At 35.4% G+C, this 25,131-nt stretch overlaps 2 protein-coding genes across 4 annotated transcripts; both read left to right on the forward strand.

The window, feature by feature from the left end:
• Positions 1–7,150: 7,150 nt before the first annotated feature.
• On the forward strand, positions 7,151–13,027 carry LOC127792919 (2-succinylbenzoate--CoA ligase, chloroplastic/peroxisomal). Its single transcript, XM_052323583.1, has 10 exons — positions 7,151–7,558; positions 8,040–8,112; positions 8,827–8,992; positions 9,108–9,203; positions 9,319–9,416; positions 9,596–9,789; positions 9,967–10,094; positions 11,327–11,715; positions 11,954–12,168; positions 12,314–13,027. Exons 1-10 carry the CDS (start codon positions 7,359–7,361, stop codon positions 12,441–12,443), a joined length of 1,689 nt encoding a protein of 562 aa, XP_052179543.1. The 5' UTR covers positions 7,151–7,358; the 3' UTR covers positions 12,444–13,027.
• A 1,296-nt stretch (positions 13,028–14,323) lies between these two features.
• LOC127792918 (WPP domain-associated protein) lies at positions 14,324–22,461 on the forward strand. Of its 3 annotated transcripts, XM_052323581.1 has the most exons (6): positions 14,324–14,590; positions 14,757–17,046; positions 17,808–17,934; positions 19,737–19,838; positions 21,684–21,759; positions 22,073–22,461. In XM_052323581.1, the coding sequence occupies exons 2-5, from the start codon at positions 14,777–14,779 to the stop codon at positions 21,753–21,755; spliced, it is 2,571 nt and encodes an 856-aa protein (XP_052179541.1). In that variant the 5' UTR covers positions 14,324–14,590; positions 14,757–14,776; the 3' UTR covers positions 21,756–21,759; positions 22,073–22,461. The 3 variants fall into 3 exon arrangements, with proteins under 3 accessions (XP_052179541.1, XP_052179540.1, XP_052179542.1); XM_052323580.1 differs by having other exon boundaries at positions 14,324–17,046; XM_052323582.1 differs by having other exon boundaries at positions 14,324–17,046; positions 22,078–22,461.
• Positions 22,462–25,131: the final 2,670 nt, after the last annotated feature.

A 25,131-nucleotide genomic window follows, 5' to 3' on the forward strand; every position in this document is an offset into this window, starting at 1 on the left:
CGACAACCCGTTCTCACTTCTCAGCCCCCAACACACACCCCTGCGCCCCCCTCCTCCAACCCAAGTTCATTGTTTAGGCCCTGCACACCCAATAGCCCGAGAGTCGCCCCCCATCCCCCACCATTCGAAGGCGACAGCATCGAACCCTAGGTCCTTAACCGGCTAACCCTCACCTTGTCATTGCCATCGAACCCAAACGCCCTCGTCAACGTCATCGTCGCCGTCGTCTTCTCCCCCCCTCCCAACACCTATCGCACGCTCTGCGCTAGATAGCTCGAGAGTCACCCCCTACCCGTCGAAGGTGAGAGTAAACCAAACCCTAACTGGCTAACCCTTACCTCGCCATTGCCGTCGAACCCAAACGCCCTCATCGTCGGCTTCTCCCTCCCCAACACCCAGCCCCTTTGCATTAGCCGCCAGATAGCTCTCGAGTAACCCCCACCCATCGAAGGCGAGAGCAAACTGAACCCTAACCGACTACCCTTCACCTTGCCTTTGTCGTCGGCTGCCTTCCCTTCGTCCGTTCGCCGTCGCCCCTTCATCCCTTCTCTCTCAAGAGACCGAGAGTGAGTGATTTCGAAACCCTAACCCTAACTTGTTTCAGATTCAGTTTGTTCTCATTTGTCGTTTGTTCATTTGTTAATTTGTTTTAGATTTAGTTTGTTCATTTGTTAATTTGTTTCTGATTCAAGTTTGTTCATGTCCTTCAACAGGAAAGGCAATTGCGATGTGCTTACAGCATTATATCTTGGCATTGGAGACTACTGTGATGATCCCTACATTTCTTGTTCCCTTGATGGGTGGAATTGATGTCAATCGGTTAGTCCTCTTCTAAGTTCTCTTGGTGTAGAATTTGTGTTTTTATATCATTCTCAAAACACCAGTTTTGGTTCATTTTTTGTCATTCAATCTTCGATGTCACACATTGTTGTTTTCGTATTTGGCTGCTGGTAATCAAGGTTGAATGAAAGAATGTTAATTATTTGCCATTCGGTTTTGATTAGGTCGGTTTTTGTGTAGGTTCGGTTTGATTTTTTGGGTAGGCTTTCGATTCGATTTTTCGTTCGGTTAGCTCAAATTCAGAATCGGTTAGTTCGGTTTCGGTTAATTCGATTAGTGTAGATTTTCAGTTTGGTTCGGTTCAGTTATATGCTTAAGGTCAGTTCAGTTCAGTTAGTTAAAATCAGGCGGTTCGATTCGGTTATAACCGAATGCACACCCCTAACTAGAAGAGAGCTTCCAGCTGGTGTGATCGGGGGAGGATTCTGGCGCCGACCGGCGACCAACTTGCTGGAGAAGAAAGAGCACGTGCAATACGCGCGTGGCTGCCACGAGCAGCACCACTCGCCTGCGCGTGAGGGAGTGTGAAGGCTTAGGTATTTTTGAATTTTTTTTTATTATTTTGAGAAAAATAAATTAGAAATTATGGTGGAATAAAATTTTGAAAAATGTTGGAGGAAATGGTTATTTTGTAATTTTCAAGGGAAACAAGGCTTATGAAAAATAGGAGGAAGTATAGGAAAATTTTCAAAAAATTCTATAAGTCAAGGAATATTGATTTATGAATTATTGTAAAGAAAAATTGAGGAAAAACCTTGAGTAGGTATTTATTTGAATTTTTGAAGAGAAACATAGGGGAAATAAGAAAAAAATTAGAGAAAATAGATATTGATATTTTTTTATGAACAAATATGATGCTTAGGGTGCCTTGAAGCTTGAGGTGAAGTGACTCATGCAAAGTTTGAGGTGGGCACGCAAATCGAGGCATATCGCGCTTTTTGAGAAAATTTAAGTTGCGTCTAAAGGTGAATAGTTCTACCAGAAAAGCTTGAGTTGTTCAATCCAATTCTTGTGCATATTCTTGTTACTTGATCACTTTGATTTATCGTGAGGGGCTGGGTTCGTGCGATGGTTCGTCCAAACGATTATTTACACATGTATTGAATCTCGTACAATAAATTGCATACATTGAAATGTTGATTTTATGCTATGCATGTTATGATTTTCAGCATTAGCATGTTATGTGTTGTTCACGTGAGACGTGTGTTGTTAACCTGTGACGTGGCCCTTGAGTGACAGCACTCGGGATGCGTGCCAAGGATTAATACTATATGGCCTACTTAGGACGGAGCTGAGACAAACTTCACCCTATGGTACTCAAGTGGCGGGGCTGAGAGTGGACACCACCCCGGTTGTTGGCTCAAGTGGCGGGGCTGAGAGTGGACACCACCCTAGGTTCCTTTGAGCAATAGCATTAATACTGAGGTGTCGTCGATTCTGGGAATAGTGCTGATGTGATACTCTTGGGGCTAGGGTTGGGTTGAGTTGGGTTTTGGAATGCTTTTGAGTAGGAGTGTAATGCCTAACCATGATAATGGGGTGATTCTCGGGTTCATATGTCAAGATTGTCCCTCTTAAGCAGGATTGTGTTTGTCAATGGGTTGATGTGGTCGTGTCGCCTTTTGAGAGATTGCATTTCCCCCGGTTAGGGCTAAGTGTTATGTGGAATTCTCTTAGGCTAGGGCATGTTAGGATTTGTCAGTTTTATATATGATTTTTCATATCTGTATGAAAATGTTTTTGAACTCTCATTTAAATGATTCAGCATCTAATTTGGACTATGTCTCTGGAATATTCAACGTTCTAGGTGAAAGCAGTGGTGCCAAGGGAAATGATGTCTTCGAGATGTAGCTGTTGTGTTTAGTTTTGGTAGATCTTTGTCTATGATTACGATGTTCAGAGGTTATGTAATATTTTGATATTTTCATGTGAAACGTCAATTTGGTTATTTAACTGTGAAAGGAATTTATCGATTATATATCATTGAGGTTTCGATCCTTGCTTCCACTGATGTGATTGATGATACCTGTCTTAGTCTATTAATTTTTTAAATTTTGATATGCTGAGAAGGTATAATCGGGATTGTCGGGAAATGAATATGATGGGAGTATGTATATCGAGAGACTTATGTTGTGTGTATGATGTTGAAAAAAAAAAATATTCCCGAAATCTTGAGGTAATGCGCATTCTGGGAAGACAGGGCGTTACATGTACATTTCCTGAAATTATTTTTCAACTGGATAGTTAGTAGCATATGGGACCATTAGCGAGAATGACTTTAAATCTGCTTAAAACTCATTTTCAACTTTACTCCTAAGTGCTCGCTCATATTGTTTAACAAATTGCTTAAAGAAAGTTTTGGAATGAACATACCTATCAAAAAATGTGTTCATACTCTCACTACGTTGAGTTGTTAACATCCCTACTCAGAAAATAGTTTTCAAGAAGCATGGAACTCGACAGCTTCTGTTTTCGAACAGTCCAGTCCAAATAGCCAGTCGTTCCCATGCAAATCAAACCTATCAACCATCGCAATCCAACCATACTCAAATTCTTCTTGACATTACGCATCATACATTAGAATGTGTATTGCCAAAAGTATCAATCCCTTACACGAATGACTCCCAAATTTTTCAGGTAACTTCTTTAGCATATGCCATAAACACCATCTATATTTCGTATCAGAAAAAACAATTTCAATTGATGCTTGCATGGTCCTGGTTGATAATTATTCCACTAGGAGCCTAACCATGCATACATTGAAACCATGTCCTAAAAAGCCAAACAAAGGTCTTCGTATGCTCATTCGACAATAGACCACAACCGAGCAAGGTTAACTGTCTATGGTGATTCACTCCGACAAAAATGGTGAAAGACATGTCGTCCTTATTAGTCAAGTACGTCATATCAAATGTTACAACATCTTCGAACTCTTTATACGCTTGTATGCACCTGTTATCAACCTAAAATATATTATTCAACAAACATTTCTCGTCCAAATCCATACTGAAATAGAAATTGACACAACTTGTTTGCATTTTCAAAAAGTAGGCTTGTATTGCCACAACATCTCATTCTCCAAGTCGTAGTCGCCTCACTTTTTCGACATAGTTTTGACAATCTTTTTTTATGCATGTTAACTGGTCGTATCTATCAACTTCAACAACAGCCAACTTAAAACTTTTGTGTAAGGGAATCCCAACTAAATCATTTACTTCAAGCCTCCATTTAACATGTACACTAACTTCACGATTGCATCGATAAATCCTGGATTTAGACGGACTTGTTTTATGATTATATTCAAGATGTACTTTGTTAATATGCCAAACATTATTGACATCTGAACAAGATGTTATCCTAGCTTTACAGCCTGTCTGGATTGTTGGTTGGGGCTTAAGGAAGTGCTTGTGTTACCAACTCTACTACCCCTTCTCGACTACATTCAAATGCCACATATCTCACAACGACATCATCACCATTTTTTGAATTTCTTTTTCTAACTAAAAAGCTTACATTATAAGCATATCTTTTATAAAAATCAAACAATTCATTGACATCCTTAAACTTCATCCCAACCTCCAAGACAATTTAAATGTCTTTTACTGAGATTTCATCATTGCACACATCACGATTTTCTGTGACTAGCCATTCATCAGGGACTTCGAAATATTCATTTTCGAAACTATACGTTTCCTAAATAAGACGATACAAAAAAATTAAAAAATAATTCTACAAACTGTTGAACAAAGTAAAAGAAATCAAAATCCTACAAAGCACACAATAATGCTAGATGTTGCAAAGCTAATAGCATTCAATTCTCTTATTCTTGTTAATGTATCTTAAACCTTTGCTTATGTTCTTATGAAAAATTCTTGAGATCCAAACATGTTAACAGATAGGCTTACAGAATGAGACTAAAAGATTAAAATGCCCTCGCCCATATTGCATTGCACTTTTTCTAATATAATGTGGGTAAGTGCATTTTAATCTTTTAACCCCCCCATTTTGTAAACATGTCTATCAACCTGTCTAGCCCTGTAGAAGGACTCTATTCTTATTCTTATGTAGTGCACATACATATTAATTTGAATTAATAGGTTCTTGGAATTCTAAGGTACCATATTTGATTATTGAGTTAGAAAATAAAGTCATTTATTAATTGTATTAATTATGATTAATTTAATTGAAATAAGAAAAAAAAACTACGAATCTGATAAACTTTTTTTATCTATAAAAAAAGTAGCAAATAATACTGGAAAAATTATATGTCAACAGAGGTAATAACAAAGATGTAATATTAAATGCTAATAATAATTACATTAAAATATTAATATCCAACTAGTTCTAATTTCTTCAATTGCATTCAATTCTATCATAATTATTTGGTGATAAAATCCACAAATCTACCAAACAATACAGTAACTTGGAAGTCAAAATCCTAATAATGCAATTTTATATATGAAATTAATAGTTCATCTTTTTGCAATGCTAGAAGCTAAGCAAAGTCACAAGAATTTTGGTAATATCACTCTATATTAGAAGACTTTTCAATCTTTTAACATATATTATTTCACATATTATTATTAATATACAAAAATTATTACAAAGAAAGTGTAATAAAAACTAATATTATTACTTATGTCTGTCATGGATGCAGTGACAGACAGGTGAAGATAATGGCGATACAAGCGACGATGGTAGGTTTCTCTCTCATCGGAGGGATTCACATGGAAGTTTCAATTTTGGAACATGGGAGTCAATTTGAAAAGATTGAAAATAAAAATAAAATTAATATTTTCGATAAACTCTTAGGTACAAATAAAATTTTCCAAAAGATATGTAGAAGTAGTGGGTCTGTATCACACAAATGTCAAACGTGAGGTGCCTATGATTCAATTAAAAAGTCAAGTAAAATTGACGAATTTTCAACCAAGTGGGAGTGGTGGCGTGTGGAGATGAGAAATTCTATTTGTAATCATATTTTTTATTCTTCGTAATTTATTTTTAATATTTTTAAAATATTTTTATATGAAAATTTATATTTATCTTTCATTTAAATATTTGACGCTCAACCATCTATTATTATTCTTCAAGCGCGTGCACTCACTTTCTCGACCACCATCGCCACAACCACTTTAATCACCTACAATTGAACATCGTATAGCCATTATTATTCAATATCGAATATTACGCAACCACTGTTATTCAACATCAAACATTACTCAGCTCAGTTCTCCTCGTCATAGCCAATTACCAGTTACTATCAGCAATGGAAGATTATTATTCTTAAATGTTCACGCAAAATTTGACGAAGAAGATAACGAGTATCCTTGTTTCGGCGAAAAACAACACAATTTACAACATCTATTACTAGTCAAATCACATAATTTACATATACATACACGACGGATGAATTAAAAAAATAAAATTAATTAAAAAATAAAAAATACCCCTTTGGTGCCTTGAAACGAACCCCGGGGTTCAGGGGTTGGGGGATACCTCGAATCTCGGGGTTCGGTAAGCACCCCAAATTCTTGGATTCAGGAAAAATCAATTCTCCCGAACCTATAAATTGAAAAAAAATTATTTTTTCTAAATTCATGAATTTGAGAGAATACAATTCTCTCGAATCCTAATTCAATTAGATAACATATTATATAATACTATAGAATATATACTATCCATTCTCCCGAAGCCATGGGTTCGGGAGAATGGATGCTATTATATACTATTATATCTATACTATTATATATATATATTATAACTATATACATACATTCATATAATAATTTTGTATATAAATTATTATAAATATATATAAATTATTTCAAATCTATGAATTAATATTATATATTTTTTAATTAATGTTGCTTTAATTTTATTTTTTTTGAGTTAAATTATGTTTATTTTTATTTTTTTAAAATTTATATTAAATTTATAATATTTTATCATAAATTAAATAAAATTTAACAATAAATATTAAAATAAAATATTATTACAAATAACTTAATATACATTCAAAAATTATAATTATAATAATATAACAAATAATTCTAATGGTCAGAAGAAGAAGAAGAAGAGAGTTTGACGTGCGTTGAATGTCTTAAAATGATGTTTGGAGAGTATGTTTGGAATGAATTAAAATGATGTTTGGAGAGTATGTTTAGAATATAAATGATTGTAGAAAATAATAAATGTAATTATAAATAGTAAAATTTAATATTTTATTTATATTAATTATGGAGAGCAAAAAGTATCATTGAAAATAGAATTTATCGTGGAAAATGGCAAATATTATTCGTCTCACTTCGCTTGCAATCAGAGTGCGAGAGCGAGAGAGATAAGATAAGGCATCAACTCCACCTTTTGGGCAATCGTCTCCCCCCCTCTCTCTGTCGTCAAAATTCAAACACCCAAAAACAGAGACACATACACGTAGTAGCTTTGCTTCTTTAGTTCTTTGTTTCAATGGCTTCCTCCTCGTAGAGTGTTTACAGGTTTTTGGGGAACTTGCCCGTATGGGAAATTACTCCGACGCCCACATTTGCCAGTGCCTGAGCCGCCTAGCCACCCTCCGGCCAAAGTCTTCCGTCACAATCTCAGGCGAACTCCTAAAGACCGGCGAGCAGTTCGTGGAAGGAGTCCTGGGCCTCGCCGGTGGTTTACTCGAACTCGGACTCCGAAAGGGCGATGTTGTCGCCCTCTGTGCGCTCAATAGGTTCCTCCTCTGTCTCACACATTACATTCCTATCTAAAATTCCTCATTTGGTGAAGATGAGTGAAATGGAAAAGATTGGAAGGGAATGTAAATAAGGCTGGAAAGGGATGGAAAAAGAGAGCAATCAAAAAGATGGAATAGAAGGATATTAATCAGCAAATGATCATCAGACCCTTTCAACTAAACGATTGACTGTGATAAAGTCATAGGTAAATTTGAACTTTTAAAAAATTATTAACGTTAATGTTGTCAAAACACAAAAAATAGTTTTCATCTATTCTCCAATTGAGTAGAAGAGAAGAAAAAGAAAAAAAAAATAATAGTTATTCATGTAGCATGGTGATTAGTGGAATGAATTAATCAGTTCTTTTATGGTTCTTCTGGATATCAAAGTTTTTTACATGGTTCTAGTGCTTTCACATTGTAATATCACAGATATATGTGTCAGATATGTGCTTATTATATTTGGTTTTGTGGGCAGTGATTTGTATTTGGAGTGGTTGCTGGCAGTTGCATTTGTTGGAGGCATAGCTGCTCCTCTCAACTACAGATGGGTATATTCAGTAAATTCTCTGAAAATCTTTTCATTTTATATATATTTGGTTTATCTATTTAGCTAGACATAATTTTCTTTTCTTTATTTAGCATGCTGTTTGTTTTTGAAATTTATCACATGCCAAAATTCATTAGCCAAGTGCCAGAAATTGCAATGAGACAAGTAATTTGATCACCCCTTACTCCTTATAAGCCCACTGATCAGCTAAAACACTGGGCTTAGTCTTCATAGGAGGTAATACAATTTCCAATAATTAAAAAATGTACCCAACAAGTACACTGAACATTTAAGTTGTGGTCTCCTAAGTAGTTTAATTGCATTACGTAGCTTTATCCAGTAGGGACATTGAGTTTTACCTAAGCTTAATCCATATTTTTTAAATTCAGTCCCTATTCTAGGTTGGGTTACCTCTCATGATTGATTAAAGTTAATCCTTGACACTGAGGGAAAAAGAAAAAGTGAATCCTGTACCAAATATTATGGAGGGATATAAAGCAATTGACTATATCTTTGATTTCTGGGTGAATGTAATCAAGATGCTGTTATTGCATGATATAATTCTTTCAGACAGTGAATGTCATTTTGACAATTGTTATGAATAAAGGAAAACAAAATACAGTTTGCTTCAGCATATCCTAAAATGCAGCCATCTTTTTTAGTTGTCGGTTCGTACATGTATTGCATGATAATAATAGTACATCTCAACTTGCAGAGCTTGGAGGAGGCAACATTTGCAATGAAGGTTGTGAGCCCAGTAATGCTGGTGACCGACGAATGCTCTAGTTACTGGTATTCAGACCTTCAGAGAGACAGTATACCTTTTCTGAGATGGCATGTTCTCATGAATTCCCCTTCCTATGACAGCAGAAAAACATTTTGTATGAAATCCATTGGATTCTAAATATTGTGTGAGAAATGTAGAACATAATATGCATTATCAGAATCTAATTCTTTTATTGATCGTCACAATATGGCTGTTCTTCTGTATTGCAGTACTGACGACTCAAACACTTAAGAAGCCTTTAAGATCTCTATCATTCAATTACATTTGGGCTCCTGAGGGTGCTGTTATAATATGTTTCACATCAGGTATATATGAAGATATACAAGATGCTAAATATGAATATTTTGAGGAACTATAGTTGTTAATTATTTGTTGACTTGAGCTGATCGCAATATCAAATTGGTTATCTTTTGGCCATAGGAACCACGGGAAGGCCAAAAGGAGTTACCGTAAGCCATTCAGCTTTGATTGTACAATCCCTGGCAAAAGTTTCCATCGTTGGTTACAGTGAGGATGATGTACTCCTTTCTTCATGATCCATGATTGTCCTTTTCTCATACTAAATCACAGGACGGCTACAGTTCTGGCGGCAAACCTGAATCAGGCTGAAAATAGCAAGATTATAAGAAGCTGACAAGTCAGTTACTAATATGAAGTTAAGGGCTGATAACTTAAATTGTATTGTTGTTTGTTGCAGGTGTATCTGCATACTGCTCCATTGTTTCACATTGGAGGTATATCTTCAGCCATAGCCATGCTAATGGTGGGAGGTTGCCATATCTTGATACCCAAGTTTGATGCTAAATTAGCAGTTGAAACCATAGAACGATTTCATGTGACTTCCCTTATCACTGTTCCTGCAATAATGGCTGACATTATTTCCTTAATCAGGTAATTTTTTTAGAATTCATGGTACAAAGAGATTGAAAAGTAGATGATGTTTTACAATCATTTTCTCTTTCAAGTTAAAGAAAATAGACAAGTGTTTTACAATCAGAATTAACATTAGTCAGTGTTTTAGTGTGCCAAATTAACTTCATCTCCCTTTGTGGTTTGAAACTTTTTCAGGGTGAAGGACTCGTGGAAAGCGAAAGAAACTGTGAGTAAGATATTGAATGGAGGTGGCAGTCTCTCAGTTGAGCTGATCAAAGAGGTCACCGTATTTTTTCCAAGAGCCAAGCTTCTTTCGGCTTATGGTATGCTTCTCTCTATTTTGTTTGTTCATTCAAGTGTATCTTCAAGTTCACACCATCTCAAAATGAGTACTCTTGAAGCTTGAAACATCTTTTTACCTGAGAGATTTGATGCAGAATACCTTCTGAATTGAACAAGAATTATGATTTTACCTGTGACACTAAATGAGATGTTTGAGGGAAGAATGATAAAGGAGACTGAAGAACTTAATCCTGCAACTAGTTTTTATATAAACATCATATTGTAATATTTTTAAAGAAGTAGGTGAATGGACTTCTGCAATCAGTTTGTTGGTTTTGTAACCTTGACCATGTCAGCAAACGAGCAAGATTCTTCAGTCAAATCTAGGTTCCGTGAAGTTGTCTACAAGGTTGACAAACTGGTTCATTATTAGGTGTCAAGCTGAAGCAGCCATATAGTTAGGCAAACTTCACCAAAATTAATGACAGTGTGGATGGATCCACGAGAAGGCAAATGATTGCTTCATAAAGTAACAAATCAGGAAATTGACAAAATTATAGGCTGAATTTGATTTGTGGGAAAGGAAAATTAATGAGAATACACTGCCTTTTTTGAGAAAATAATTTCAAACAATATATTCTCATTTAGAAGCTACCATAATTATTTTATTTAAGAAATTAATTTCCCTCAGATCTTTTCCTTCATGCATACAGGGTTATGTGCTGAAATTTGTTTTCTTGTAAACAAGAAAGATTTATTTTTCTCTTGGTCATTTTCCAATTCTAGGCATTAATTCTTGTATAATACTAATTCAAACAGACCAGTCAACTGTTAACATGTCAAAATGATGAAAATTTTAGTAAGCTTCAGCTTTATATGTGACAACTATTTGAGTGGTTTCACGTAGCACATACGCAATGTGAAGAATTTGCCTAATAATAATTATACCACTTTGCTTCATTTCTACTTCTTCTTCAGTAGTTTTTCTAGATCTTTTCCCCCTTCCATTATTACTTACTTTTGTTTTGAAACCAAAATAAGAGTTGCAGTGAAGGTGTTCAGATTAAGCTTTTATTTCTAACTGGCTGGGCTTGAGATTCTGTGCCAAAGATCAGCTAGAGTTTGAACAAACATGGATCTACTTAGTTAATGTTTTATGAAAGCATTTTACTTCAAAGCTTCCTCTTATGATTCCTTCATAAATTTTTCTTCAAAGTGCCAATGTTATGTGTCCTGACTTTCTCTTGTCCCTTGCTTTACTTCAAAACTGAAGGGATGACAGAGGCATGTTCTTCATTAACCTTTTTGACCCTCTATGACCCCAAAAGTGATAAATCAAACCACACCTTCAACAGAACTGGAGATATGAAGTGCGGTTTGGTTCATCAACCAGGAGCTGCCTGTGTTGGCAAGCCTGCACCCCATATTGAATTAAAGATCAGCACAGAAGATTTTTCGTGTGTTGGAAGGATATTAACTAGGGGCCCCCATGTAATGCTTGGCTACTGGGGCCAAATTCCAATAAAGGCATCTAATACCAGGGATGAGGGTTGGCTCGACACTGGTGACATTGGCCAGATTGATGACTATGGCAATGTGTGGCTAATTGGGCGTGTAAAGGGTCGAATCAAGAGTGGTGGGGAAAATGTCTATCCTGAAGAGGTATATACAAGAATATTGTAGGTTTCTGTGCTGTTGTTATCAAATAGAAATAACAAAAAATAAGTAAATAAATAAAATGAAGAACATTTTCATCTCTCTACATTACTTGCAAGGCCCCCTAAACGAATTTCATGACTTTCAGGAGTCCATTACTTCACTTAGAGGAGGTTCACATTAGCTTAAATTGATTACTTTGCTCTGAACTTTTCTGAGCTTTTCTAGTTGCTTGGTGACTCAGGTGGAGGCTATCCTATCACAACATCCAGGAGTTTTGGGTGTCGTTGTGCTTGGAATTCCAGACACTCGGTTGGCAGAGAAGGTTGTAGCTTGTGTTCGGTTAAGAGATAATTGGAAATGGCTTGATTCATGTTCTGATCACTCAACTGAAAACAAGAACCAAACACTATGCAGTGAGAGTCTGCAGCAATTTTGTCGGCAAAAGCATTTAACTGGGTATTTATTCTATTTGAAGTATATTTCAAGGGCATGTTTTGCTTCAGATATCCATTCCATCCATATCTTCATATAGATTTACTCTTTTGAAGTTGTGTCATAATGCTACACCCCATGCATTCCATAATTTATTTTTTATTTTCAGGTTTAAAATACCCAAAAGTTTTGTTATGTGGAAGAAGCAGTTTCCATTGACAACAACTGGGAAGTTGATAAGAGATGAAATTAAAAGGGAAGTTATTTCTAGTATGAAAATATTGCCTAGCTATCTATAACCTAACTGGCAGAATAGGACTGCAGGTAGGAGACCCTAAAGCATGAAAGGCAAAGCTGAGCATTGGAAGCAAAAGTCTAAAGCGATGTTGTTGGCAAAAGGGCCACCATAATTTGGTTTGAGTCAGGTTCAAAACAGTTCATTTAAAGAGAATTAATCATTATGAGTTATCTTTTCACCGAGAACCAAATTTACATTCTAATCCATTAGCTATGAGTCGAATGCACATATCACCACTGTGTTAGGCTACTGGGGCTCGAGACAGAAAGCTGGAGGCTTGCACAGCTTGAGCTTCGGGAGAGTTCTCAGCAAATTAAGTAGAACAGCCATGTCTCTGCTAACAACATTATCGAGCACAAGGGAAGATTCAGAAGAACTTCTGAGCCTACAAGGTTGTCTCTCATAGTTTGATCTTTGTAATGTTGAAATGTTTATTAAGCATCTTAGTTACATTCATGTGTTTGTAATGAAGCCTTAGCTTCCAGTTGGGTCAATAATTTATACTTCATGGAGAAGCTAGTGATGCTTTGTTCCTTTAGCAGAAAGTTTCTTTCTTTTCATAATGGAATTTCGTTGCCACGTAAAAAGGAATAACCAGGGGCAACCATTGGTGTAACCTGCTAGGACGGAGCTTTTGCAGCACCTAACCGTTGTCTAGTCCAGGGAGACTCAAATGAGCCATAGATGTACTTGGGTACATAGGACCCCAACCGAGCGTTTAACAAGTAACTGGGAAGATCTCTTACATGTGTGTGATTGTGGTAAAGAACAATAAGGCCAGCCGCAATCACCACTCATGCAAGGACAATGATCCTTAGATTTGAACTTATGGCCTTAGGAAACCAGTGGTGCTTTGGGTCCTCCGTGTCTACTAAACCACCACCAATGGTGCCTTGGCCTTGAAGAATGAAGTAAAATGTCTAATATTGCCCTGCTTGTCTTTGTTGCCAGCGTAAGAAAGCAAAGTGGGCACCCACTAGTGTCATTTACAGGTTAAAAGTAACATATACTTTTGGAAAGTTATACTACAGGGTTAATGCTTTTTGGTTAGTAAATTATTAAGAGCTTCTCTCTCCTATCATTATTGGCTTTTTTTCTTTTTTATTATAGGGTCGTCGCTAGCTTGATTAATTCAAAAAATAAATAAATAAATAAAGGTTAGGCTAATCATGATTAGCATGATTGCCCATAGACAAAAAAGTAATTAATGTGTTGATGGCTTCATGTTTAAAACTAGTACTTCTTGCTTATATTATTTATTTATTTATTTTTCAAATATTTAGGTTTTCTGTTAATCTACTTCAAACTGAAGGAAGGGTGGTGACTGGTGAATGTTAATAACAAAAGTAAATCACTTCAACTTCAGTGTGACATTAATTAGACATCAAATGATAAATCATTTTTACTCTTAATATAAGATATTAAAACTATTTTTTTTAACATTTCTCAAAGATTTAAATCATAGTCATGCTGTCAACATAAACATTATATACTTAAACCAAGTTCTATTCACACACACACACACACATACATATATGATTTAATGATTTAAATAAAAATAGACGTAGAAAAATAATGATTTAAATTTATTAACTATTTATTTTTGATGATTTTTTTTTAATAAAATCCGATTTATTTTTGGTTGAATAAATTAAAGGCGTCCGTTCCGTACGTATACGGGAGACGTGGCTGAGCTGAAACAAACATTTTAAAACGACAAACACCATTACCTACTTATTTAGCAAATACGAACAAACTTTATATACTTACTGTGCCAAATTACAGTTTTACCCTTTCAGGTCGATGAAGCCTCCAAAAGTCGAGACTGGCAATTTCCGTAAATAACCGGCTTACGTAAGGTAATTGGTCATTCCGAGCCTCCCGCTCGTTGAACCTTGTTCAGTGCCGCAAATCCACTCCTCTCTTTCGTCTGTCGTCTCACAAAACCCTAAAAAACCCAAACCCAAACGGAAAGCGAGACAGAGAGAGAGAGTGTTGCAGCAGCGCTTCTCTGGCATAGTTAAGCCTGAAATTTTAACGGTCTTTTCCGGATTTTGACGCCCTTTTTGACCGTTAATTTTTCATTGCCGTTGCTCCCCCTGAGAGAGAGAGAGAGAGAGAGAGAGTAATTCACCTTTTGCTTCACCTGTAAGTTCTCGTGTTTCAGTTTTGAACTTCGACTATATCTTCCTGTTACTGCTTTTTTATGTATTTGAAGTAACAGTTCACTTAAACTGCCTGCCTGGTATTTTCAAAATTGAGATTTGTTTTATTCTTTGTTAAGTGTTGGGTTTTGCAATTCCACGATCTGTAGGATATATAGATTACACGAAGATGGAGGTTCCGGAGGTTACGGTTGGCGTGAGAGATGTTGGTGGTGGTTGTGTCAGTTCAAGTAGTAATGGACTAAAGGTACCGGTCAATGGTGTTGTGATGGAGAGTGAGAACTTGGGTGATGACCTTCTTCAGGATTTGGATTCTTATTTGGATGATATTAATGTTCGGTTGACAATTTCGAGGATGGTTGGTGACTCTGTGATGAAGGGGGTGATGAAAGCAGTTGAACAAGTGGCGGCAGAGAAAATTGCTGTGAAGGAATTGGAGGTGGTGAAACTGAAGGAAGTGTTGCGGTCTTGCCAGGTGGGTGATGATAAAAGTGAGTCATCAGGGTCGCTGGTTGTGTATCATGAGCTGAGAAGTGAGGAAAATGGGTCCTATGGTATCTTTTCTGATGCATTAGCGGAGCATGATAAGATGAGGGTATCTTTGGGCAGCTTAAGAAATGCCGCCAAGGGGCTGATTAAGAGTCTCAAGAAAGAGATTGATAGCATAAAGGGGTGTAGCTCTATGAGGAGGATTAATTCTGGTTCAGAATTGCTGGGTTTGGGTGGAATTTTGCAAGAGAAGGCATCTGAAAGTTTTGTAGGTGTAGATAAAACGCTTGATACTCTGAAAATGACACTGGATACCATGTGCACACAGGTTGATGATATGGTTAAATTGACCAAGATGTCACTCCATGAATGTTGGCAAGAGCAGGAGTTTCAGGGAGAGATTGAAGCAATGGTAATGCAAAGTTCAGTTAGGAGTCTTCACGAAGAGTTTGAAGGGAAATTATGGGATCAAAATGCTATTATCTGCAGTAGCCAAAGCACAAACTTGGTTGAAAGGATTAATGAGGTTTCAAATTTGAAGAAGGAGTTAGATGTTATCTTAAAGTCACTTTCTCATCCTGAAACAGGGTCTCACGATATGGATCATTTTATCCGCAAGGGTTTGAGCAATCATGTTTCATCTTCAACCTCACTTTGGGAGGGAAATGGTATATTTGAGGAGTCTAAAAATGGTATGCCTGAGAACTGGGAGGCAGCCCAGTTGAAGCACTTGTCAAAAGACGAGATTGTGAATTATTTTAATAATATGATAACAACAATGAAGAGGAACCATGAATCTAAGGTGTTACAAATGATTGAGGAGTGTTTTAGTCTTAAGCGAGAATTCTTAAAAGAAAAGGGGTCTTCTTTACCATTTCGGAAGGATAAAGACTTGGATATATTGAGAAGGAAGATCCCAGAGGTCATCTCAAAATTGGATGGCATCCTTGTGGAAAATGAAAAACTATCAACATTGAGCAACAATTGTGAAACTATTGACAGCCTGAAGGACAGACTCAACAGCCTCCTCTTAGAAAATCGCCAACTCATGGACTCACTTTCAGATAAGAGGAAGGAGTTGAAGTGTACATCATCACAGCTTTCTGATGCTACTGAGAAGATCTTGCAACATTCTTTGCAGGAGGCAGCCTTGCTGAAGTTGATAGGAAATCTTGAATCTGCTGTGGAGGATGGAAAGATACAAGCTACAGTCTCTGAGGAGGTATATAAATGTGTTCTCCGGGAGTTGACTTACCAGGTCATTCACAATGCTGAAGAGTTAGAAATGCAATCTATTGTAATGCAAGAGGTTTATGAAATCCTGTATAAAGAAGCTGTTGAAGGCACTGAAGTTTGTAGCAAGCGGGAAATTGATGATTTTGATATCGAGTTCTTAATCAAGGAAGGGCTCTGTGCAGTTATTTTCAGGGATTCTGTCAAGGATGCTCAGTCACAAATCAGTGACTTGAGCACTGATTATTTACATGAAAATGATAATCGAGTTTCCCTTGAACTAAAAGTACTTGAAAAAACCAAGGAATTGGACTTGATAAAGGGTGAGTTGTCAGATGCAGTGAAACAAATAGAAGTAGATAAAGTTGAAATAAAGAATTTAAAAGACCATGTTGGTAGCCAGGAAGCAATGTTAGCCAAGGAAAGTGAGGAATTGGATTTAGTTAAGCGTCAGTTGGCAGATGTGATGGAACAAATTGAAGTAGGTAATCAAAAGCTAGAACTGATGGCAAATAAGGTAAGTGAAGCTGATGAACAGAGAAATAAGCTTCTTGCTGTTATCCAAGAGAAGCAAAATGCCATCTTATCGCTTGAAGTGAAAGAAAATGAACTGCAGAAGCAAATGAAGGTAGCAGTTGATCTTATTCTTGGAATTTCAAGGGCACTTTCTGATTTTGAATGTCGAGTGGCTGAGGGCTTCAAGAAGAATAATTTGAGGTAATTATGGTTATGGTTATCCTTTTGATTTTTATGTTCTTTGGTTTCCAAATAAATCTGCCTTGTTTCCCAAATAACTATATTGGCATATTTGGTCTTCTACTCAAACTTTATTTCCCCTCCCGACATTCCATTTAGCTATCAAATATTTATTTTTAGCGAGTGTGATAAGTGTGTTACTTTCATGGACCCCCAATCATTAGTTGCCTCTAATTTATTCACTTATTTGCTCATTTTGTTCTTTTTAGAGCTTAATTTGTCAATTTTGTTCTATGTGGTTTGTGTATACATGAGCCATGCCTCCATATTCTTTTTTATGGCTTCTGATGTTGGAGGTCAATTGCCCTCTAGTTTGTTGATTATATAAAACCTGGCCTTGATATAGGTCTGTGGATACTGTTTTCCCATCCCTGTTTCCTTGCTGTGGGACCATGGGTGAAATTCCAAGCTTCATTTATTTGACATTTGAGAGCAGTTAATTTTGAGCCTAGGAAGGCTTATTATTCAGACTAATAATTAATTAAATAGAGACATCAGGATGACTATTACTTATTGGCTGCATTTGGTTCTTGCCTACAAGTTATGGTAGTTATGGTATGGGAAGTACTAATCAATTAGAACTTCTTATACCTGAATGTTCCTGGGTTATTATATTTTGTTGGTCAGGACAATGTGGGTACATTCAAATACCAGTTATTTTTCATTAGAACTTATAGGTACTACATTATTGAACTGAATATATTGTGCATGATCCTTTACAGGTTGGAGGAATCTACTCATCAATTGATTTCTCTTATCCAGAAAACTAGCACACTTAAAAGAACAAAATTATTGTACAAACAAAAGCTTGAAAGGAGATGTGCTGATCTTCGAACGGCTGAAGCTGAGGTAATGATCTGTCTTTAAAAGCTCATATTGGGAACCATTTGATGTTTGGTAATGTTTTTGAGCATCTCCCCCCCCCCCCCCCCGGGGCGTCCTTTTCAAGGTGGCTGCATCTAATTGTTGTGACAAATAGAGACAGGGAAGAATACATTTTTTAGTTATTAAAGTTCTTGTTTTGCTTCTTCCATTTTTTTTATTTTATTTCTTTTTGCCTTTTTCCATTATAAGAAATCTATACATGGGTTTTCTACCTTTTGGAAAAAGTTACTTTAAGGTTCAGAGGCAGAAGTACATGAACAAGTTGACCCATACCTGACAAAATAAGAATTTTCTTCGTGTGGTATAGAATGTATTGATTTGAACCATAACCCTCTGCCTTTTTTCTTTTATTGTTTAGTACTTGTGTGTGTGTGTGCAGATGTTCCTTTAAGTACTCAGCAATGGAAAAAGTTGTAAAACTTGCTCAACTTATCTGCTGAAACATTTGTTGTTGTCATGAATTTCTACTGAAATTAGAAAAAGAGACTACTTGGGAAGTGAATAGGAATATATTGAAAGAACAAATAATGACCTAGCAATAAAAAAAACAAAGAATATAGTTCTTTCAAATATTTTCTACATACAATTTACATCTTGATTGTGTAAGATTTTTGCACGATTTTACTGGCATTAGATAATTAATAATAGCCATACAAGGTTGCACCATAATATGGTCTGTCAGTCTTATAAATCATCCGCCATATAGGAAATTGTATTGATGCCTTGCCGTTTGAAGTTGATGCTGCTGCTGCTTGTAAGATACCCTGACCAGTGTGCCAATGATTTTTGATCATTGAACTGGAATTGACGTTGCCAAAACTCCCAACTTTTATTATTGAGAAATTGCAGGCCGGCTCAACTGGAGAAGTTATGGCTACCATTCATTCTATTTTTATTCAAGATAGATGTAGCAGTACTATGTCTAGTTAGGAGTCCAAAGGGCAAATTGATGCAGAACAAGTACTATGGTGGTTCCCTCATCCTTGAATAGTTTTGTCCTTGACAGCTATTTGGAAAGCCAAGCTCATGCCAATCTACCTAGAGAATGCCATTATATTTAATAATTTATGATGGTTATATTTGTTGTGTCCATTTTACAACATATCTAGGTCTTGGAATTTCTGTTTATCGATCATGAGGACTAATTGTTAATCTATGGTTTGAAGAGCTCAATTTTAGAATTTCTATCTTGAGTAAAAGTTTATTCATTTATTTATTTGAGTTGGATTAGGAAGTTTTCTTGAGTTGTAATCTGGGTATTTTGGCTGCTTAGGAAAATTTCCTGTATTAAAAATTAACTTTTATCTGATTATCATATTGAGCAAGGCAGTACTTTAGTAGGTTTTTCCTATATTTGAGATCAATGGGCCCTTCAAATCAATCAACTTAGTACAATTATAGTTTAATATTTGGAAAATCCAAAGGTTAGCATAATTGTTTTATTTGTAAGATAAATAGTCTTCATTTCTAACTGTGAAATGATAATTTGTTTGGCAGTGTAGATTTAATTTTAATCAAATTAAATGAAGATCTATTGCCTATGTAATTTTTTGGTTTGTGAGCTGTATGTGCAATAAATATAGAGTAAAAAACATCCCTTCAACTCAACCTAGCAGAGCCTGAAACTACATGTTTTTTGCGTCCCTCAAGTGTCACATCTTGGGCCAATATTGGCTTTTATCATTTTTATTTAATTTATTCGTGGTGTTATTGAAACAAAATGAGCTGTTATATTTTCTAACTAGGATTTATCCTTTTGGATTCAGGTTGATCTTTTGGGTGATGAAGTGGATACACTTTTAAGCCTTCTTGAGAAGATATATATAGCTCTTGACCATTACTCACCAATTTTACGACATTATCCAGGGGTAAGTTGTATCTCTCTTTCATTAGTTAAATCCTACCTTTCTAAGATATTAGTTTTGATATCTTGTAGCATGCTATATGTTATTTCTTGCCTCTGTATTTTGATGTCTTGCAACATTGTGTGGAAGACCCCACTTAGTGCGATTAAGACTTGTAATTTTTGTATTTTTCGGGGAGAGCAAAAGCCGAAGCTATGTAGACAACTTGTTGATATGTTCAGATATTTCTTGCAACATTGTGGACAGTTGCATCATGTAAACAATTAGCACTGTTTCCAGGTTCCTCCATGTGATTCTAGATCAACAAGTGAGAGAATTCATTTATATAATTACATCATTTATATATGGATATTACATCTCTTTCTAGTCTTTATTTTCTTTGACAAACGGGATTGCTAAAGTTTATTGCTATACTAAGATATTTAGTTATTTTTTAATTCTATGATTAGGCTAGCCTTTAGCCTACTCCTACGAGGGAAGAGTGTTACTAAGCAGTCTCCAGAGATATCATCCACCAGAAGACCCCCTCTGGGGATTTTTTAAAGTTTCATCACAAGAGGACACCATATCTTACCTGGCAAAAATCAAAACTTGTGACTTAGAGGGGCTGCAGGCTCTAACTAACTCAGTTATTAGTTATTTATTTTAAATCTATCAATATCGATATTTTTGGTGATCCTCTATTTGCTTAATAAATAATGAATACCAACAGTAGCCTGCATATAATTTTACTTTAGATACTTAAGTGAATCAAAAAGTAACAACAAAAATCTCCTGGAGGTTAGCTTTCAAAAATTGTTAAACGCTGGGGGGGGGCATGCACAGGTAAGTTTTGTTTCCTTCCTAAATCTTTGTGAGGTATATGCCAACACAACTGTGGTATCTGGGGAATTAACACTTGAAACTACCAATTGTTTGCTATTTTGGTGCTAACAGGCCAAAGTTGTAGGCCTCTCAAAGTTGTTGCACAATGTGTTGATATGACCCCAATTTGTGACATAAGTTGTTGCACAATGTGTTGATATGACCCCAGTTTGTGACATCTTGGGCAGTCTCACCATGAAAATAATTGGAATGATTTCTAGATTCCTTACAGTGTAACTCAACACTTGAGAGGTTTAATGATGCCATTCAAGACATTTATATATCCATGTTATTTTTACTTTTTCATATATGCTTAATGAGTTTCATTAAAGCCAAAACATCCATAATTCAACCAGGAAGATAAACCTAACCACAAACAAACAGAAAAGAAGGGGGGAAAATTTTCTATCCATCCAAGGATCTGTCGAGATCTTTTTATTGACTCTCTCTCCTTGGTAACTCATCTACCTCAAGATTACCTGTGACTGAGGCTCTTAAAGCCCATTAAGCCACAGCTCATGTGCTGCACCATTTACCTACTTAGGCGCATAAACAAGTTTCCAGTCATTTGAGATCTTTGAAACAGAATGAATATCCATCAACATGGTTTTGGTTCCCTGGTGCAATTCCGTCCATGATCATATGTGGTCACTGCAGAATGAAAAATAAAGCATATGTATCTTCATCGTTTGACCTTATACCTCATTATTCCTACAATTGGCTAATGGTGCATTTTTCAAGTTCTTAATTCACTATATGCCTTACTATTAGTCTTCAGGTTTTTCATTTTTAATTATAGACCTTAACTTTCCTGTGATTGACCACACGGGCATGTCTCAACATCCCATGCACATGCTTTCTGGTGCTGCTACATTTTGCATCTGGAAGGAGTATTTTCCTTTCCAAAAAATGCGATGCTGGCTTGTCATATAATTCCAAGTTGTTAGAACTATTATGAATTAGCCTTTCCCTTGATTGTAGCAGATTATTGAGATCCTGAAGCTTGTCAAAAGAGAATTAAGTGGAGAAGCTTGTCAAAAGGGATCAGCTATTTGACAAGGTAATGTTGCTGTTACGATGCAGTTTAATGGGAATTAACACGTTGTCAATGCCACTGTTATACAGTGCAACAACAGTTATACCCAGAATAATGCATAAAGATCATATTTCTGAGAATGTTTTTAGTGACTGCACCATAACAATTTTTGTTTGTTTCTACCTGTATTAAAGCTTAAAAAAACAAAGCTTTATCTGACTGTCAATTTTTTCTTTGCCAGTCATGTAGCCGACGCCACATAGTGGGATAAAGGCTGAATATGTTGTTGTTGTTGTTTTTAGTCACTAGCTATATTCTAACTTTTTTGAACATCCAGCCCAGCTTTCCTGCAAGTCTCCTGTCCATCTTTACAGACTGATGGTATGAGTCGGTGTTAAAAGTCCGGTGGACCCTATGCTCTAGAAGAAAATTGGGGGGGGGGGTGTTCAAATTACTTGGAAAAGCTTGGCAGAGGTCCCTTGCCGTAGCTTGCTTTTTGGCACATTGTATAGAATTTCTTGTATTTTTGTTCAAAGCTTATTAGCAATGCAGCAGCTCCCCACAGGATAGTATCAGTGTTTATTTCACTTCTACAGCCCTTTCTTACTCCACTTTTACATAGATATAAATGTAAATGTTGTTACTATAGTAAATAGCATGGGGTACATTTCACATGCCTATTTGCTTGATGTGCCCTTATATTATTGTCATTTTTCTTTGGATTCATTCATGTTCGCTACTGTTAAGTATTTACATCAAAAACCGCAACTGAAGGGGCATTCTCAGTGAACAGTTGCACAAATGGCTGTCAATTTTGGTGATACATTTGAAAATTAATCAATTTTAGTATTGTTTAAATATAGCTGATAGTTTACTCTGATAACCATATTATTAAAATCATATTGTGGTTGAACTTAAAGCATGTGGTGTTTTATTTTATTAAATACACCTTTTTTGGTAAAGAAAATAACGAATTACAATGTTTATAAATTTTATAAACTTAGAAATGGAGCTTTTAATTTTATTGAAAAGTTTTCTTACTTGAATTAAATTAAAGAACAAATAAAACTGAATATAACGAAAGCAATTAAAGTTTGTTTAAAAACATATTAAGAAGTTGAAAAGTGTAATTCAAAGAAGGCTCTTTTTTGGTTTTTACTAATGTATGAGAGGATAAGGTAAATTTATTATTAATTAATAAAAATTATTTAAATTTAAAATAATATATAACAAATATACTTTATCTAAAAATATAATATTTTTATTTCGTTTTATTCTATTACTTAATCGCACATAATATAGGAACAAAGTCACTTCAATTGGATAGTAAAGCAACATTAAAAAAAGAAGAAGAAAGGATTAGACCTGAATAAAATTCGGGGTTTATGCCTAATTAGTTTTCAGGGACGAGTGACTTTTCTCTTTGATGGACCCCATGTTAATTCGGCAAAATGCAATCATAATCTATACACACTCATAATAGACATTCAAGGAAATGACTCCCCTCCCTATGGACCCCCCTTTACGTCACATGGCTGGGACCCCAGAAGGGCAATAGGATCCGCAAAAAATCTCTGCCTCCACAAGGATTCGAACTTTCGATACCCTTTACTAATCACCTCATCGTTTATCTCTGCACTATGTCTGTGAAGATTACTTAGAATGAATGTTTGTTATTATGTTATTTATTTTTAAGTAAATTATAAAAAAAAAATAAACTTTTAAACTTAATACTTTGAATGGAAGGGTTTTTCCCTTGTGAAATGAGTGTAATACGATCAAGATATGGAACAACTTTTTACAAAGCAAGAGCTGGACTCACCCCCTAAGGATGCCCCCTTTAGCTTATTATTTTGAAAAATTCTCCTCCTTATGTTTCACTTATCCTGCTACTCCCTGCCTTGCTTAAAATCCAAATTAGGTTTCATAGCTTTTTGAATGTTGTTGGCCAATTTATATATTTTGCAACACACCAACCTCATCATTTATAAATCTTGGCCAATGGCCAGTATTGTCCTCTTCTTTGTCGCACCATCCATGACAGAAAAGGTACTTTTGTTGGATGGGAGGCACAACCCTGGATGCTTGAAACATTGTTATCTCATGTTATTTACCTTTAAATTCTTACTGTAATTGAAATGCTGTCTTGTTATGTCCTCAATTTTCCTCATGGATGCAGACTCCATTCATTCTTATGGCAAAGCATTGTTTGACTATAAAGGCTGACATTTTGAATTATGATGGATGTCAGATTCCAAGTTTTCTTTCATTTGCATATTTTTTTATTTTTTTTTATGGTTTTGTCTCTACTTAGGGTGTGTTTGTCTTTTGTTAGTAATTGATGTAATGCTTTGATCTTTCAAAGGAATTGCACTTGTATCTAGTTTGTGTTGTTAGAATATTAATTTTATCAAGTTGTCACTTAAGAATTTTATTCAAAAATAATCAGATACTACATATCCTAAAATTTAATATTTATTTAATTTTTATTTTGTATATCTGTCGATTTATTCTTTTCCTTATTTATCCTTATTAGTACCGAAATTGCACTATTTAACTCAATATGTTGGTTTCTTTTTTTGAGTTGTCCATGTTGACTTAAAGTGTTATTCCGGCAAAACATTGCAATTGACTACAAAAAATCCTTGAATTTTTCAAAATAAAATTTAGAAAAAAATTAGAGAACTCAAATTTATAGCCAATCTCGTGGAACAAAGTCTAATGATTATAATGACAAAGATGTTTCATTTGTCTTTTTTATTTTAAGATCGGATATTATTCTATTATTTGTTGTTTATGTAGATATATATTTTTTATTTTAATTATATTAACAGTGATTATGAAGGCACATTGAATATGCCACTATATTTTTGTAATGTGTTATTTATTTTCTAGGTGTTAGCTTCGGTTTTTGATTGGTGTTGGGTTGAAGTGTCCTCATTATGAAAAGAAGCATTGTGATTGACTTCGCTTGCAAGCATTATGACATGGATTTCTCGGTTTAATTTCATTCTCTTTATTTTGTCTGTGCTTTTTAATTTTTACTTTATTTGACATTTTATTTGGTTTGTTCTTTTATTTAAGTTCATCCTATTATTTTTCCCCTAATTAGATACATACTTTCATTGCTTCTTGCAACATTCTAGTAGAGGTTCTTTACCAAATTAGGCATGATTTTTATCCATTGATCTTATTGTTATTGACTATAGAGATTCTTGTAGTTATGAATCGTGACATGATAATAGGCCTCATCGGTGTTGGCTTGAGATCGGTCCTTTTGACAAGACACAAACTTTTAGTTAATTAGCACTATTGGTGTTTTTATGAATTGTGATATGATACGGATTAAAGACAACAAAAAGGCATATAATTCAGGAAAACCGAAGAACAACTGAA

Source organism: Diospyros lotus, unplaced genomic scaffold, assembly GCF_014633365.1.
Source record: "Diospyros lotus cultivar Yz01 unplaced genomic scaffold, ASM1463336v1 superscaf1, whole genome shotgun sequence".
NCBI lineage: Eukaryota > Viridiplantae > Streptophyta > Magnoliopsida > Ericales > Ebenaceae > Diospyros > Diospyros lotus.

Coding starts and splice junctions, on each gene's coding strand:
- LOC127792919 (XM_052323583.1), top strand. CDS start 7,359: ATGGGAAATTACTCCGACGCCCACATTTGCCAGTGCCTGAGCCGCCTA. Junction 8,113..8,826: donor CTCCTCTCAACTACAGATGG/GTATATTCAGTA, acceptor CTCAACTTGCAG/AGCTTGGAGGAGGCAACATT. Junction 9,417..9,595: donor TTGGTTACAGTGAGGATGAT/GTACTCCTTTCT, acceptor TGTTTGTTGCAG/GTGTATCTGCATACTGCTCC.
- LOC127792918 (XM_052323580.1), top strand. CDS start 14,777: ATGGAGGTTCCGGAGGTTACGGTTGGCGTGAGAGATGTTGGTGGTGGT. Junction 17,935..19,736: donor TTCGAACGGCTGAAGCTGAG/GTAATGATCTGT, acceptor TTTTGGATTCAG/GTTGATCTTTTGGGTGATGA. Junction 19,839..21,683: donor TTTTACGACATTATCCAGGG/GTAAGTTGTATC, acceptor TGATTGTAGCAG/ATTATTGAGATCCTGAAGCT.